At 40.0% G+C, this 16,796-nt stretch overlaps 2 protein-coding genes across 4 annotated transcripts in view; one reads left to right on the top strand and one right to left on the bottom strand.

The window, feature by feature from the left end:
- Positions 1–6,749, top strand: part of PTPN21 (protein tyrosine phosphatase non-receptor type 21) — a 44,336-nt gene extending 37,587 nt beyond the window's left edge. For both annotated transcript variants that reach the window (XM_068148731.1, XM_068148730.1), the window contains one exon: positions 339–6,749. In XM_068148731.1, coding sequence (XP_068004832.1) covers positions 339–467 — 129 coding nt within the window. In that variant the 3' untranslated portion in view covers positions 468–6,749. The remainder of the gene's footprint in view (positions 1–338) is intronic.
- Positions 6,750–13,625: 6,876 nt separating this feature from the next.
- The window catches only part of SPATA7 (spermatogenesis associated 7), a 32,945-nt gene continuing 29,774 nt past the window's right edge, over positions 13,626–16,796 (bottom strand). For both annotated transcript variants that reach the window (XM_068148728.1, XM_068148729.1), the window contains one exon: positions 13,626–16,747. In XM_068148728.1, coding sequence (XP_068004829.1) covers positions 16,253–16,747 — 495 coding nt within the window. In that variant the 3' untranslated portion in view covers positions 13,626–16,252. The remainder of the gene's footprint in view (positions 16,748–16,796) is intronic.

Raw genomic sequence — 16,796 nt, 5'->3', positions numbered from 1 at the left:
TTATTAATAATACAGTATGCCAGCTGAGACTCAACAAACTGATTGCTTCATTTTGCACCCCTGTGCTAGCACTATGACAGACTTTTGCAGGCAGTAGATTTGTGAAGATCACACACCCCATGAATTAGGCAAGTTTAACATAATACATATTTCACAGATGAGGCAGTAGTGTAGTGCCGTCCATACTGCAGACATGAGCAGTGAATTGTCAGAGCTGAAATTAGAGCAGCTGATTCTGCCCTTAGATCACTAGCACTGTTGTGAGCCTTCTGCTGAGAATGTGCAAACCATTCTCTTTGTTCACCAGTCACTTGTAATATTTTGTTCTCTTCCTCCAGATGCTGGACATCCCACGAGTGCTGGACATGTTGAGGCAGCAGAGAATGATGATGGTGCAGACACTTTCACAGTACACTTTCGTCTATGGAGTTCTCATTCAGTTTCTCAAAAGTTCTAGACTTATATAATCCCTTCCACTTCCTAAGGAATACTGCAAGAGGTTACAGAAATAAAACTACAGTTGTACAGGAAGACCTGCTCTCACTGGTGTTTTCTTCACATGATGAACCACACAGTAACCTTTTAGGGCTGGCATGTGACTGTTCAATGTGTGTCAGTGTAGCACTCACTGTAGAGCAGGATCTTCGCCGGACTAAATTTTTCCCATGTTCAGCTGCAGTCATATTAAGGAATGATTTTACTTGTACTGGTCTGTAGTACTTGCATATGCTCTTTAGAGTGGTGTTACTGTGAGCAAAGTAAGTATCTTATGGAATGGAAGTACATGGCACAGTTGTACTAACATGATGTTTAATAATGTAATGGTTAACTGTGTGAAAGCTAAAATCTGTAAGTGCACAATGAGGGGAGGAACCTGCTCCTTGGGAATGTCAAGGTCTTACGCAGTTTCATTCTGCTTTCAATTTTATATTTAGAACAATACATTTGTATTTTTTAAAGATAGCTTTTGGTTTCCTCTGGTTTACTCAGCAAAACTTGCAGCTCTTAAATATTTTAAGCTGCTGCTTTAAGGACAGTTATTTTTATAGTCAGCATTTTTTAATTTAAAAACAAAACAAAACCCCACAACAAAACACACAACCAAAAACTTTTATAAACACTGTAGTATTTTTCAGGGGAGAAGTAACAATGTTTGAGCTAACTTTTCAAAAGTAATGCATAAAGTACTAGGGGAAGCTATTGATGGTTATAGAGCTGTGTACTAAAACTGACAAGTGAAAGATGATGTTAACTGTCGATAACTTCCATCTGAGTGGAGGATGTTAACCTGTAACAATATTCTAGTTATCTACAAGGTTATTGGAAACAAATGGATGAGCAAAATTACATATTCAGTATTACTCATGCTTGGAGAACAGTTTGATTTTTTTTTACTGGCTGAAATCAAAGCGGACGCAAATGTTTAAGCACTTTTCTTGCTGTTATTTATGTAGTTAAACATAGAAACTATATTAATGCATTTTCTTCATAGGGTAATGTACCATTATTAACCAGTTATTTTAGGAAGAGCCTTTTAAGTTGATGAAGTGGGAGAACCAAAATAGGAGTGTGCATAAGAAGAAGGTGCATGGTGGCAATGCAGGAAGGATTGTATGAAACAGAAAGGAGGCGGGGCAGCTATGATTGCTGGTTTACACAGTGCAAAGGTGACTGTTAAAAATGTTTATGTTCCCAGTTATGAAAGCCTTTAAAGCACTGAAAGTTTCTGTAGAATCCTCTGGATTGTTATGTCAGTACCAGAAGAGATTTTGCTAATGCTGTGCAGTGTGGCAATGAAGAATATTCACAGAAGTTTGTTGAAAAGACCTGCAGAACCTAAGTACTTTTAGAGGCGACAGTGGAGATAGGGGTATTTTAGTGGCTGTGCATGTGGCCGAACCAATGGACCTGAAGGTGAATTGTGTCTGGTAAATTCCATTTGTCCCATGGGTCTGGGCTGATGACAGTATCCCTAAGTAATCCTCAATCTTGTGGTTTTCAAATGGAGACAGTGTGGATTTACCTGCCTTTTCAAGTATTTTGAGATGCTGAGTTGAAAATGCCAATTCAAAAATGAGCTATTAGTTTGTAGGTATCTGGTTTAATTTAAAAACATGCCTGTGGTAAACCAGTCAGTAGGCATGTTGAAGGTCCATTTCCCTAGATACCTGCTTAGCAAAATGAAATGAGACTGAAAGGATTTTTGTTTGTTCGTTTGTTTTGTTATCACTGGTGAAATTATTTCTCTGAGCTGTAGCAAGGGTTTGGAAGCTATTATGAATAGTTAAACCCCTTTCAAAACAGTAATTGTTTCCCAAACAATTAATTAAATATAATAAACAGACTGCCTCAATTTCCTCCATAATAAGCTACTTGCACAATGAAAAACACATGGCCCACATTACATTGTATTAATCTGGTGCGTGTTTTCTGCTTTCAGGCAGTCTGAATTGTTCTACTTGTAACTGCCAAATGTGAAACTGGAAGTCTAGAGGAAAACAGTTACTGAAGACTGATTCTGTATAGATAAATCTTGCAAACAGACCAATTTGACATTACCTGTGTTAACAGAAGTATTGAAACAAATGTGCTTAGCTATTTGTATCATGCTGTGTTTTCAAAATGTTACTTTTTTTGGTCACAGTTCACTTCTGTCTTTGGAAGTATTTTTTAATCAGAAGGTATGCTCTAAATTGTAGCTTGGACCATTTCCATTGCTGAACTTTGGACTGTGATCTTCATAACCCGGTACATGTGGCTCTCAATGAGATTGCATGCAACCACCGGTTCAAGCAGCAACTTTTAGCTATTCAGCAGTAACTGGGATAGAACAAAAGCTCTGAGGCATTAAAAGGAGCAGTTAAAACAAGTAATTTAATCCAAAAGTTGAAGGATTACATGAGGAAATGTGTATCTTTTGGTGTTCTCTTTTGGTTTGCTCAAAGTTGTTGTACGTGTGCTTTAGAGGCAGTTGCTCGCTAATCTGGTAGTCACAGTCTCAATTTATTAATTTTGTTAAGCATAACACTGCTACCTCCTCTACTTCAGCTTTCAGTTTTGTCCACCAGTGTCCATTTTTGCATTAATAGGTTGAAACTCAATAGATTTGGCTTCATGTGAGTTTTCCTACTGAAGATAGCAGGATTGCTTTGTATGTAAGCACATGGCTCCTAGTGAGCACTGAAAACGAGCAGTTTTTGTTCTAAAAGATACCAAATGGAAATAAACGTCATAATCTCCTGTAAAAAACAAAAATAGTATCAATTTTGCAACCATTGTTTAGATTTTTCTGTTAAGTTTTAAAAGAAAATTCAGTTTTTTTAGCACTTTGTTCTGAGCCTTGAAAAGGGATGCTTTTTTACATGCAGCTGCACTGAGTGCTTCATGAAGTGTTGGACATTTTAAGAATATTCACTGTCCAAATCCAGTAATATTGTTAGTTGGAGGTGGATTTATTTGTCAAAAGCTTAAAATTCCACAGTAGGCCTGTCTGTTTTGCCAAATGTGCTTCTGTTTTTATGGGGATGAAACCAGATAGTTATGCAAGATTTGAGTTGTCTTTTTTTTAATAAGAAAAGTTGTATGAAGACATTCTTGCAGTAAATGGCAAAGATGATACTAATCTCTAGGCATATCAGAGCTCTCAGGGATAAATAAAGGTGCTATATACTGTCAAGAGACAGAGTTGCCTATCTTTGGTGGGCTAGGTGGAAAAATGATTGTAAGGATTGAATTATATAAGGAATTGGGAGAAGAACTCACAAATTGTAGTAAGGGTTTCTGCACGTTTGATTTCTTTCTTGACTGCTCTAAGGAGAGAGATTTTGGCCAGTGAATCTTTGCAGACTTGGGCTAGCAGCTCTTCTCTAAGAATGTAAGTCAAAGCCCTACTGATTGCAAAGATGTCACTGACTTAGCAGGCTTAGCTGTAGACTTCAAATCACTCCTCACCCTGTTTTATAAGAAAGATGCTACACAGTTTTGTGTAGCACTTCTGCAGCCTGCACAGCAGTGCTCTCCTTTTTCTACTGTCTCCCATGAAGAGCAGAAAAAGTTTTATACCATAGTATCATTGTCATTGTGATACCTTTTGCACAAGTGAACAGTGAAAAATACAAGTGTAGGGTGCTGTGATTTATGTCTAGAATACCTTGAGTTTGAAGCAGATGAGCAAAGAAGATCTCCTATAATTTCTGGAGATTAAAAGCTGTTCTAAGTTAACCATCAGCATTTAGTAAAAAAAAAAAAGTAAAGTAATAGCTACTAAAAGTAAAATAAACGTGCACTAAAATGGAAAAAAGTCTCCTCATTTTGAGAAATTCCTTTTTGGCTGCTCTTGTAATCTTATGTATCTTTTTTTTTGAAGTGGATGACATTTGAGACCATTTTCTCAAAAAAACAGCTTTTTGAATTTAATAACTAGGGCTGTGTGAGGCTGCTGCTATATTTTTCTTGTTGGAGCAGCTGTAAAATTTGAGTGGCTCATAGACCTCTGGACCAAAGTTGGGAAGTGCAGGGTTGTTTATCATACAAGCTAGCTATGTAATGAGACCTCGGATTTTATATCAGTAACTAAAACCCTGGACTTAAAAGTAGCAAACTCATTACTGTATTTCAACACATAGTTCAAATTCATAATTTAAAAGAAACAACAGTAGCTAAGATCTCTGGTTTTTAGAGTTTAAGGGGTTTGGGGTTTGGCATTGTTGTTTTTTCAATACTGTGAAGTCATACAAAGCCATAGTCCAGTCCTGCAAGATGCAAAATTCCTGCAGTTCACCCTGATACTGTAGGAATTAAAATGGGCTTATTGCCAATGAAAGCTTGAGCCTTTAAAGCACAAATACTTATATGTCTCCTTTAAATTTAAATACAGATCACAAGAATTAATCAAAAGAATGCAGCAGGAATGTGCAGGCATGAAGCTACAGCAATAAAAGGAAGAGTAACTAAGATAGTTTGGAAGAAATTCTCCTGTGAAAGTATGAAATATTGGAAGTAGAGTGAGGATTTGAGGAATGGCTGGAGGCATTTGGAGGAGGTTTTGGAATCTCTTGTATCCACAATAGAGCTTCTGATGGGTATGATTCATATGATATGTTTTTCATGGCATGGTAGGGTAAGTGAATATGTAGTCATAGGAATTATTTTTACTGGCTTTTTAGAATGTGATTTTTGAAACTCCAAATATTTTTCTGAGAGGCTCTGTTATTTTTATATATCTTCATTTCCAAATATATTCAGTGTAATCTGTCAGCTCAGCTTCTGTTTACTTACTAAAGGTCAAATTTTTCAAGCCGTGCTCTCCGGTTTTCCACATGTAAAATGCAGAGGGAAATAGGCATGCATGCAGTTTTGCAATGATAACTTCTGATGGATGCAAGTTAAACGATTTAAAAGTCTAAACACTTTATGAATGCAGCCAGGCATTTACAGTAGGTGTGAATTGCACCATGTTAAGGCTGGGCTGAAAATCAGGCCATTGTAGTGTGCTTTAGAAATCATGTACCCAGTGCAGCATTTACAATACACTGACATTAAAATTACATAACACTGTGCTATGGTAGGGGAAAACTACCATGCTCTTTTAACAGCTGTTGTAAACATGTCTGTAAAAAAAAAAGTAGTAAGCTATTGGGGACCAGCTCACTTGGTGCATTCTGTTGGCATTGCTTGTGACTTGAAGGTCCACAGGGGCTTTAAAAGAAAGATTTTGTTAATTTCAATGAGCAGTTAAAAAACCAGTTGCTAAGTGGCCTTCAGTTCTATTCTTTGCTACTTTCCATATGATGCTGTGTTAAGTGGTGAAGAATAACCTCCAGTATATATTTGTTCTTTAGAAGTCTGTTTTTCAGCTCTAAATAGGGAATGAAGATAGAGCAAAATGCAAAGATCTAAGTGAATAGAGTTCAAAACAGATCCAGCAAGTTAGAGAGCAAGTCTGTAGATACCACGATATTATTTTGGTTCAGATGTGTGGCAATCAAAACTACCAAATCATTAATTTTATGACCACAGTTTCAGAAGGTGCCTAACTTTTATAAAGGGAATTTAAAGGCTGTTTTTCCATTTGGAAATACTTAGGTAAAATTAGGAGACTTTAAATATTTTGCAAATGCCATCAATTTTTAGAATGATAGGAAATATGATGGGGAGAAACTATGCAGAATCCTCTAGTTTGTCACTTTGCCAATCCTGGATAATTCTGACAGACAAGGTGTGTGCTTTCCTTTGGAATGCCCACCATGCCTGTTGTCTTTATGGCTGATGTGGGGGGGTTAGATGGAAATTCTAGAGGCTTGACCTAGCAAATCAGTACAAATCCTGCACAATGCTGAAATCTCTTCATTCGCTTAAAGAAATGGGGTGTTTGAAGTCCTTTCAGCAGTTTTGGAGGATTGAGTCCTTAATGTCAGAGGAATGCAGCATCTGGCTTCATTTTTTTTCCATTTTCATTTGATCCAGTATGCAAGGATTTAAATGGGACTTTGTTTAAAGAGTAGCAAACATGAAGTATTATTTTCTAGTACTAAGCTAGTGGTTAATATGTCTATTTTTGCTGTCTTGCAACCAATACTGTAAAAATGTATAATCCAAACAGCTTTAATTCTTGTAAAACTGAAATTGGTTTGTAAAACAATGTACAAATTGTGTTTCATAGACAGAAAAGCTTGTATTACTGAATGTAATATATGTGAAATGAATATATCATAGTCTATTTTTGCCATGGAAATAAATATTTGAAGCAATTATGAGTTTTTATTGTTCCATTGTTAAAAGGAATAAAACCCAGAGAACTTAGTTATAACATGTGGTTCTAGGTTCAGACTTTCCCTTCTGTGCACAAAGATGCCGTCCCTTTTCTAAAGCACTGCAAGTGCAGTCCTACATCTTGGTACAAATATAAAACTTATGCTGTCAAATGTTATTAGCTGTCATCTTTGAGGCAGGAAAGTCTTGTGCCTGCTGCCCTGTCATTACTGTTCAGAATGTTTTGCATTTTCTACAGCTATTTTTAGTATTGAACATTCAATTTCCTTGTAACCTTTAAGTCATGGAGAGATAAAAGTGATTTTGAAAGTTGAAAAACCCTTTCCAAATGCATGTGAGAGTGGAAACATTTGATTGTATGCTTACTGTCATTGGGGCTGTGCCCATAACTAACACTGAAGTTTTTCTTCATTTTTATAATGACAGTTATAAAGGGAGGTGGTATAGAAGCCTTGCTGTGTAACACCTGGTGTGGCACTAGACCTCATAAACATGGTAATAAATGAGTTTTGTGCTGGACATTGCGATTTCACATGGACAATTGCATTTCCCTTGTCTTTTCCAAATGCCTACCTAGTATGCTGCCCACTTAACTGTATCTGAAAAGATGAGGCTTGTAACAAAAATTTGTCTTCTAGGTATGCTCAATTTGATAGCATTGATCAGCTAAAGGTAAGACATTCCAGCTATCCGTGTACTTGGATCCTTTCTCAAATCCTGGGGAACGTGTACTCAGTGTGGGCAAAGCTCTCTTACTTGGCATGGGGTGAAAATGAGACAGTCCTAAGCACATGATAAAAAGATCCAGCTGTTCTGATCAGGTATTATTTAAACTAGATGTGATGCAAAGGTCGCTTCAGAAACTAAATTTCCTCTAAACCCCTATTGCTCTAAACTGTATCTGTTATTTTCCAGCCTCTGTGAAGTCCCCACAGGAGCTTTTTGGTGACCAGAGCTAGCTGATAGGGAAGCAGATTGATTCTTGGATTTACCACAGCTTCCTCAGCAGGAGCTTCAGGACTTGCTACAGGAGAAACTAGGGGTAGGTAATGAGAGAGGTTCCTAGCTAGGGCCTTGACTTGGGAAACTGAATTAGCTCTTATTCAGCTCTTAGGGTTGTTTAAATCTGTAATGGCTGTGAATAGGTGAAGGTTACATGGAACTCAGCTATGCTAGGTACCTAGCTGAAAGTTTTACACGTGGTAGTTGCTTTGCTTAGGATCTGATGGGTTTACTTTGTTTTTTTTCTTTGCTGCTGTTATTGTTTTACCCCTATTCCTTTTCTCTGAGGGGTCAATGGCAACATATAAATGTGTGTTTTCTCTCTCTCCTCTGTTTGAGCATTGACTGCAAGGCTGGACTTTGCATGAAGACAAAAGCTTTCCGGTACCATAGACATGTTGCCAGTTTACCTCCTGCAGCCTGAGAACTATTTGTGGATGATCACAATTTGTGAGTATGATGAGAATGTCACTTACTCGGGTACTGACAGGACAGTGGTGTTACAGGGGAGCTGGAGATGTGAGACTGGGTGATAGGTGAATGCTCATCAACTCTGAACTAAACAAATTGATTTGCATTGCTCTGTGTCCCATTGGCTCAGTCTGGCTCTTGGGCAAGTTGAACCTTCTGCTGTCAACACTTGCATTTGAGTTTGATGGCATTTCTGTAGCTCCAGCAGAACATAATGCTTAGGGAAATGCTGGTTTTGAACCTTAAAAGCTAGTACTGTTGTTACTTAAAATAGACTCATTAATTCAAAGAAAAACTAAGTATTAGTAGGATATGGGTGAGCCTGGGACTGTTATACCATAAACACTTTTGTCTTTCAGGAGTGCACAGGGTAGAAGACACATTGTAAAATTTGACTTCATGGCATTTGTTGGGAGCTGCTCTGAAGCGGGGAATTGTGGGCACATGGGTATTTTGGGGCCCTCTCTTTGTAAAATAGCACAACATAGGTGTAAGAGCTAGAAGGGGTAGACCTTAGAAAAATTCTGTGCATTTTCTGGTCAATCCCATCTCCCAGGCTGATCTGCATCACGGTCTTTCAGACAGATGCCTAATTTTAAACCAAACGTCTGCCACCCCAAACGTACCAGACCAGTATTATTTGCTGCCCTGCTTATTCTATGGATCTAAAATATCTGCTGTAATAAACAAAATAACCAGAAAAGTCTTGGAGGGCTTGCAGATGAGGTTCAGATTATTATTATTAGTCATTTCTAAAATGACAATCATGTGCCTTTTATAAATTTAGAAGGACATCAAATCCTTCCACGAACAGACCCTGAATTATCATACCCAGAGGCGAATGAAGAATTTTCACTGGTGTTAAGTACCTGTGAAGAAAGCCCCTGTCAAGCCTGGCTAATACTGACAATCAGTGATTTGAAGGAGCTGCATACTTTGCTCATGCATGTGTGTATCTGATTTCTTCTGTCTGCATGCTGTGCTATTTGTGACTGACTGAAGCTGAAAATGTCTTTCCATTGACAAAATCTTTAGCAAAAGGCTTCAGGAAATTATCAAACTAAACCAAATCTTCTAATGCTGAAGATACTGTTTTAACAAATTCATCAGGATTTATTGATTTTTGTACACCATAGCACATTATAGAAATAATTTGTTTTGAAGTGATGGTCTCTGAGCCCCAGAAATAGCAAGAGTTTACTGTATTTCAGTTGTTCCTTGAAGACCAGCAGCTGTAGGTCTCCATCACTTTAAATTCAATCAGTTGCCATATAAATCCTAGGGAATTGTCCTGCCTCAACTTACCTGTTTAAGCCATCCTTACATCCTGAAAATACGATGTATTTTTATTTCCTGACTCTTATGGTCCTAAAAGCTATCATGCAGAGGTAGGCCAGCCATGACAGTCAGTGAATTTGATTAGATTTTTCTTTGAGGGTGACTTCTGGCTTGAAAAGAAGAGGCATATAGTCAAGAATCAAGTCTGATAGCAGCTCCAGAAGGATTAAGGAAAAAAATCACATGCAGTGCAATGGCTCAGCCTGTCTGAGACAGCTGGCTTGCTGATCCCACTTGTTATGGTGAAACATTCCCTTGGGACACTGGACCCAAGGACTCAATTCCTTCCAGGGTGCTGGTGGGTGATTCTTTCTTCCTCTGCATGGCTCTTTTCAGCCTTATCTGAAAATGATCCCTACCACCTTCCATAAATGCACTGTGACTCTTCCTAGGCTTCATGGGCTCCTGTAGCATTGCTTTGCTCAAATGATGACATCTGTTTTCTCCTTCATAAAGAGAAGGGAAACACTGCATTGTATAAGTAGTCAGGATCAAAATGTTCTTATGAAGAAGGAGGAAAGGGCAATTGTTCACCAAAAATAGAAACATAGAATGTTGATGAAGGATTTGTCTTATTCCCAAGTTCCTCTTGGGTTTTAAAGAGAGAAGGAGCTGTTTCACATCCACCTCAATCAGAAGAGCCATAGGACATGACAGGTATTAGATGTAATAGCTTTGTTGCACTGCAAAAATCCACCTAAAATAAGCATTGGTGAATGTATGCACTCCCTGTAGTCAGAGCAAAATTTATCCTTAGTGCCAAGGCATTAGTTAGGAGGGCTGCCAAAGTGAGTTTAGCACTTGCAGTGCATTAATGCTATCAAGCTGGAAATAAAATGCTCCATTTGAGCCTGTTTTCAAGGCACAAGGTCAGCCATATTCCTCTGTGTAATGCTAGTGTTTAAGTAATGATAAATAATCAGAATTCAGGCTAATTTGCATTCTCTGTTGAAACTGGAAATACAACACTAATACTACAGACAGAATTGTCCTGGTAACTTTGGCCGTAAGCTGGCATGTCCCTTTGCTCACCTGCCCCACAGCTTTGCTCCTGGAGCATGCCTGAGACTGCATCATGGCTGCTTTATGACAGAGGCGTGCTCTCAGCTGTTTCTTGCTTCTTTGGGTGAATGGATGGACAAGAAGGAGCTGGTTGAGCAGATATTACCAAGTTCCAACATTGAGGAACAGCCACAGAGAAAACCTGTGCTATGGAAAGGTACAGATAGAGAGCCTTTAAAAGACCAATATTTAAGCTGAAAGCCCCTGTGTAAAGCTTTCAAGGTGGGAGTGGATGACCCACCATGCAAGCTTGTTTCTGGGGAAAGGGAAACTGAGGGCTCAAGGAGCTCTTCTTTCTCTTACAATCTACTGTTACCTGAGATGGTTGTGCCCAGTATTTGAGAAGCCTCATAGCCAGCTCCCAAACTTGTGCTATGTGTATCGTCTCTGGTCTTGCTTGTGTCAAACATCAGGAAAAAGGAGAGCGTGAAATGCCTCTGACTTGAATTTCTGTTTGGAGAGGCTACACCTCTGAGGTCCTGCAAGGAATTCTCAGGCTGAGAGAAGAGCTGATGGCCTTTGACATGTTGCTTCACATCTTATTTGGCATGTGAGTGTGCTTACAAGTGAGAGAAATAGATACCTGGGAAGAGCTGGGGTCACCTCATAGTTCTGTTACTCATCTTCTGGGATCAGGCTCTGGCAGCTATGAGATGTAAGGTATGCTGCAGCCCTCGCACTGATACTGTACGGGGAGTCTGACTGGCTTGCTGAATTCCTGAGATAGCTGCAGAGAGCTCTGCACCTCGTGCTACAGATCACGCTGCCTGTCCTCTGTAAGAATGGGACAGCATAACTCTGTGGCTTGCCAGGCTGAGGCTGCATTTCTCTCTCAAGTTTCATATGCCTCCCTGCCCCATTTATGCAGCCTTTACTTGCCTTCTCAAGGTCTAATTTCATTCCCCCAATACGTGAGAGCTGGGAGGAGTGCAGTGTGTGCTGAAGCCTGTGATCTAGAGGAGCAGTGGGGGCAGCCTGCGCCTGTGCCTGGTGGGGATGGGTGTTTGGCACCTCTGACATTCCTCCAGCTTGAAACATGGTGCTGAGTTAAAGCCCACACCTTTTGCAGCCTAATCTTACATTTTCATTCATCTTTTAAACTGTAACTTTTGTGTGTTGTCACCTGGGTGTTGGGCACACATCCTGCCTTCTGCTATCAACTTGGAATACACTTTAGTGGGTGAGCTAACATGATCAGTCTCTTTTAGGAGGTCTGAAGTGGGAGCCCAGCTCTTCTGGAGGCTTTCCATTGAGAACAGAAAGTTTGGTGCACAGTAGATACAGCATTCTTAATTTTGTTTCCATTCACTTGAACTAGCTTTTCTTCCTGCTGCTTGTGCACTGTCTGACATTCTGAAGTCCTCCTAGGTTTTCTTTAAGGCAGTTGGGATGGAGATGAGCTATGGGTACTCTACCACTCAACTGATTTATGGCAGTGATAACTGCTGATTCTTCTTTCCCTTCCCAGCAATGCTTTATCCCTGTGACATGCTCAGCTTCCGCTGGCCCACAATCTGCTAGAGGCTTTGAAACTGGATCCCTTGACTGGTTGTGACCCATTCTGGCGCAGGGGCTGGTGTGGCAGATTAATTTACCACTCACCTGTTTGCGTATCGCTTGCTTTGCTACTTGGAATAGAAACTGGAGATGGCTGTTTCTGAATGAAGCAGATTTCACTGCTGATAAAGGAAATACTAAGGCTAGATTACTTGTATCTGGTTTGGTTGTTTTGGGGAGAAAGAAATAGTTTTTATTAAAATCACTGCTTGCTGTTTTGTTCCTTGTAGTCTGTGTACAGACCAGGCGTTGGCTCCTGAGAACAGTAGGCGAAGTGCCTGGGAAGTGCCAGGGAGAAGAAAGGTTTGGTGGCTGTAGAGACATCATGCAGCTGTAGTGCTTTGAACTTGCTTTATCAGTGTATGCTCCAGGTGGCCAAACCCAAGAGTGGGATTCTGGTGTTTCCCATAACTCCATGAAATGCACTCTGAGTTACAATTCTGTAGGTTTCCCCCTTTTTATTAATTTTTAGTCATTTTGCAACTAAGCCTAAATGAAAAAAAGTGTAGGCTCTCAGATTGGTATTGATCAGGGATAAAATGACAGCTTGGGTTTTGATTGCAGGTTTTTGTTTTCTGGTCAACCCTAAGATATCTAAGCACATTTTCTTTTCATCGTCATCATTGTTACTTCAAATGACCAAAAGTCCCACTTTGCTTCCTAAATAAACAGAATCCTACCTTTGAAAACAAGAGCGAGTGATGATGAGCAAACTGTAAGCTTGAAAGATAAGAGGTCAGTCTGTTGCAGAGCGAAGTTATAATAGAGGGCTTTGGCACCTCTGAAGTAAAGGATGTTATTATGCCTGTGCTCATCACAGAAATCTGGGCAGAAACAAGTTTTTGCATTGAAGGTCATAGCTGCTGACTGCTCCCAAGGTTTTTACTTCTGAAGCGTTCATATGTGTAATGGTGTTATGAGTATCTGTTGCTTGTGCCAACACCCGAGTATATCAAGTGAAAAGTGATGAGAAAAAAACCCAACAACCACACCACACACCCCACACCTGCCCCCCTCTGAAAAAAACAAACAAAAAACCCCTAAAGCTTGTGCTGTTGATTAATCATATCAGTGATGTGGGTTTGGCTTACCTATCAGGTTGCTTAAACAACTTGTGTTTCAAGCACCACTTTAAAGTAAATGTGAATAAAAGGGATAAAGTTTTACACCATGGACAGCCAGAATTTGCTTTTGGGTCTGTAGATAAAATCAATTAGTTTATGTAGTAAACCTTTATCTGGAGTGGGTTTTCCCCATTTTCCAGTGGGAGCAGCTGTACAGTGAGGAACTAGTTCCTTGGACTGGGCTGACTGCACCAGTGGCGGGGATACTGGAGTGTGTGGTCTGGTACTTCACTGGAGATTTCACTCTGAATCCCAGAAATGTTCACAGTTACAGTTTAGGCAGACAGATGCTTTCTTTGTAAAAGGTCTGTTTAATGAATTTGCTTAGTCTTTTAAGTTCCATCTAACCAGAAAAAAATGCCATTGGTATTCAGATGGCTCATCAACAGGGAACAGGCCAAGGAACTGGTTTTGTTTATATTCATATTACTCATGCTACAGAAAATGAGTGTGTCATTATTTGCACCTTTCTGTAAGGTGATGTCATGACCACTTTCACTGCTATAGTATTTAGTGGTGGTGTTTGGTTGGGTTTTTTTTGTTAATTTGTGGAATTTAAATGTGAAAGTTTTTCCTTGTTTAGGTGGAACCTCCTATGCACCACCTTGCACCCCTTGGCCCTTGTCATATCATTGAACATCACCGAGAAGAGCCTGGCTCCATCCTCCTGACACTTGCCCTTCACATTTTTGTAAACGTGAATGAGATCACTGCTCAGTCTCCTCTTCTCCAAGCTAGAGACCCAGCTCAGCCTTTCCTTCCACTCCCTTCATCATCTTTGTGGCTCTGTGCTGGACACTTTCAAGCAGTTCCCTGAGATTCTTCTTGATCTGAGGGGCCCAGACTTGGACATAAAATTCCAGATGCAGCCTCAGCAGGGCAGAGTAGAGGCAAGGGTGCCAAGAGTAGGTGAAGTCCTGCTTAAGGGCCAAAGAGGCCTTATACTTGTATACAGCTAACCACACTTCAGTTTTCTAACCAGGCCACCCTGAGACTTCCCCTCCCCCTGTGGAGTGAAGAATGGAGGAGTTTCCTTGGGAATGGGAAAGGGGCTTTGAACAATAGTGAACAGGGTGTGCCTTTCCAACAAAGCAAGCTCTAACAGGGATGCAAAACCCTTACGTTATCTGAACTACTTTTCAGTGAGCCAGAGCACTCAAGCTGCAGGCCAGATTTACAAGCCAGCCAGCTGAGTGCAGCAGATGAAAGGCTGGTGCCCATCTGCACAGCCACATCTACATGGCTAAAATAAACCTTAGTCTGCTGTCACTGTCAACAAGGGTAATTTATTATTGTGGCCAAGGCAGCCAGGAAAGTGCCTTTTGCTCTTTTTGTTTGTGGGGGGGAATTATGTGCTGCACTAAATGCTGACACCTGTGCCAGAAATGTTGCTTTTGATTTGCTTTCTCTATAGAGTACTTCAGAGATTTTTTTTTCTTCCCAAAAAACCACATTCATGCTTCACAGATAAAGCAGTGGTGTATGTCTATTGGGGATACAGCTGCAATCAGTCATCTTGCTTGCAGAGGCAGGTGGTAGCAGTTGTATGTATCAACTGCAACCACAACCAACTGGCTTTGTCACTGGAGGAAGCAGATTAAGACCAACCCTAAGAGGTCTTTGGGGACAGGCTTTATCCAGGTCCTATGGCTTTTTATAGTTCCTCACCTACAGCAAGACTGCCTGGTGTTTCCTTGGAACCGTAAGCTCATTCTGTAGTTGTGTGAATGCCAGATAAAAGCTGTACTCTGATTAGACAAATAAATTTGGGCTGATTTTGTGCAATGCATCCACTAATTTAAACTTTAATCATAAAGCAAACCACTTGTGCTTCATTTGCAGTACAAGCTATCTTATGTGTCTCTTGCTAGATAGTCCTAGTCTTCAATCAGTACCAAACTCAAGCTTGTTTCAGACCCAAAGCTTGATGCAAGAATTCTATGGCAAAGTTGCCATTAATGCAGAAAATTGAATTGTGTAGTTTAGTGTTGTGCAGTCTGAAAAGTGTTGCAGTCTTCACTTTCCAGAAATAGCAGCTGAATCATGGACAACTAGGATTAAACAGCTTAAGAGCTGCATATAAAACAAACAAAAGAGCTGTGTATTAAACAGTTCAAGAGCTGCCATATGCAGTAGCTAGAGATAAATGTACTTTTCAGGCCAGAAAGCTGACAGGAGGTTAGGCAAAGACTGAGAACAGCTAATACTGCAAAACAGCTCTTTATACCTGTTGGTGTAAGGAATAAGACAAATGAGCTCATGGTTGAGGGCTGGAGAAGGAATGACTATTTACCAGCACCAAATTATCTTCAGAAAGTTGCCTGTCCACGCTCATTCCTAATTTCACTCTAGGTCATGCTAGGAAAGGGTATGTTCTTATGCTCTACAGTAACAGGACAAAAGGTGATTATAAGAATTGCTGCCTCAGTAGGATTTAACAACAAACAAAGCCCTCTCTGAGGGTGGACAAATAGCTCCATGTTTGCCCTACAGGTATGTTGTATACAGGGTTTTGATGTGGTTAAGTTAGATTCTTGCAGATTACAAAACCTTGGATCTTTGTACCAGGACCACAACTGCCCTAGCAATGAATTTATTTATTACAAATAACACCCCCACCCCCCCAATAAATATTTCATAACTTACTATTACAGATTTCTAAAAATATAAAGCTAATTTTAATATTCTCAAAAGTTCTGAGTTATACAATTATAGACAAAATACACATGATTTTTTAAAATAACTGACATGATATCCTTTAGACTCTACATTAATACAGAGGTTAATTAATGCCCAGTGCTGGAGAGTTTTTATCATTATTTAAAACTAAAATAAACTGAAAATAAATACATTTACTGCTGTTTAAGAAATGACAGTTCTCTACAGAACTGCTCTATCATTACTTAATAGCTGAGCTTTGGCTACTATTATGAGTAGTCCTGTGAGATATGAAGGGCCTCTGCAAAGCTTTCCTCAAGATCATCCATTTCTTTGGTGGCTTCCAAATCACTGTCACAAGTGACCAAGTTTAAAGTTGCCTCGCATGAGGGTGAAGTTTTTTGGTCCTCTTCAGCTTTCACGCAAGAATCAGACTCTGTCCCACCATCCATCATTTCAGTGACATCTTGTGAAAAGTCATCATTGCTCTGTGTCTCCTTTGACCCTTCTCTGATTACTGGTGATTCACACTGGTTTGGTTCCTTCAGTGGTAAATCCATGGTCCCAAAGAATTCCTCACTTTCTGTAGCTTTTCTTTGCATCTGACTTCTTTCATTGGTAAGCTCGAGCCCATACATTGTATCAAACTCTTGCAGATCCAGCGAGTCAAAGGCTTCCCAGCCTCTGTGGATCTGTTCTGCACTGCTGCCTGGGCTGCAGCCAAGGTCTGCTTTCAGTACATCCAACCAGTGGCGCATTTTGCTCTAGGGGGTGAAGGAAGAAAGAGGTGAGAGTACTCCAGCTCCACAGCGC

This window comes from Melanerpes formicivorus, unplaced genomic scaffold (assembly GCF_026170545.1).
Source record: "Melanerpes formicivorus ecotype bairdi unplaced genomic scaffold, bMelFor1.0.p_v2 SCAF_17, whole genome shotgun sequence".
NCBI lineage: Eukaryota > Metazoa > Chordata > Aves > Piciformes > Picidae > Melanerpes > Melanerpes formicivorus.
This window is presented reverse-complemented; position numbering and strand designations above follow the sequence as displayed.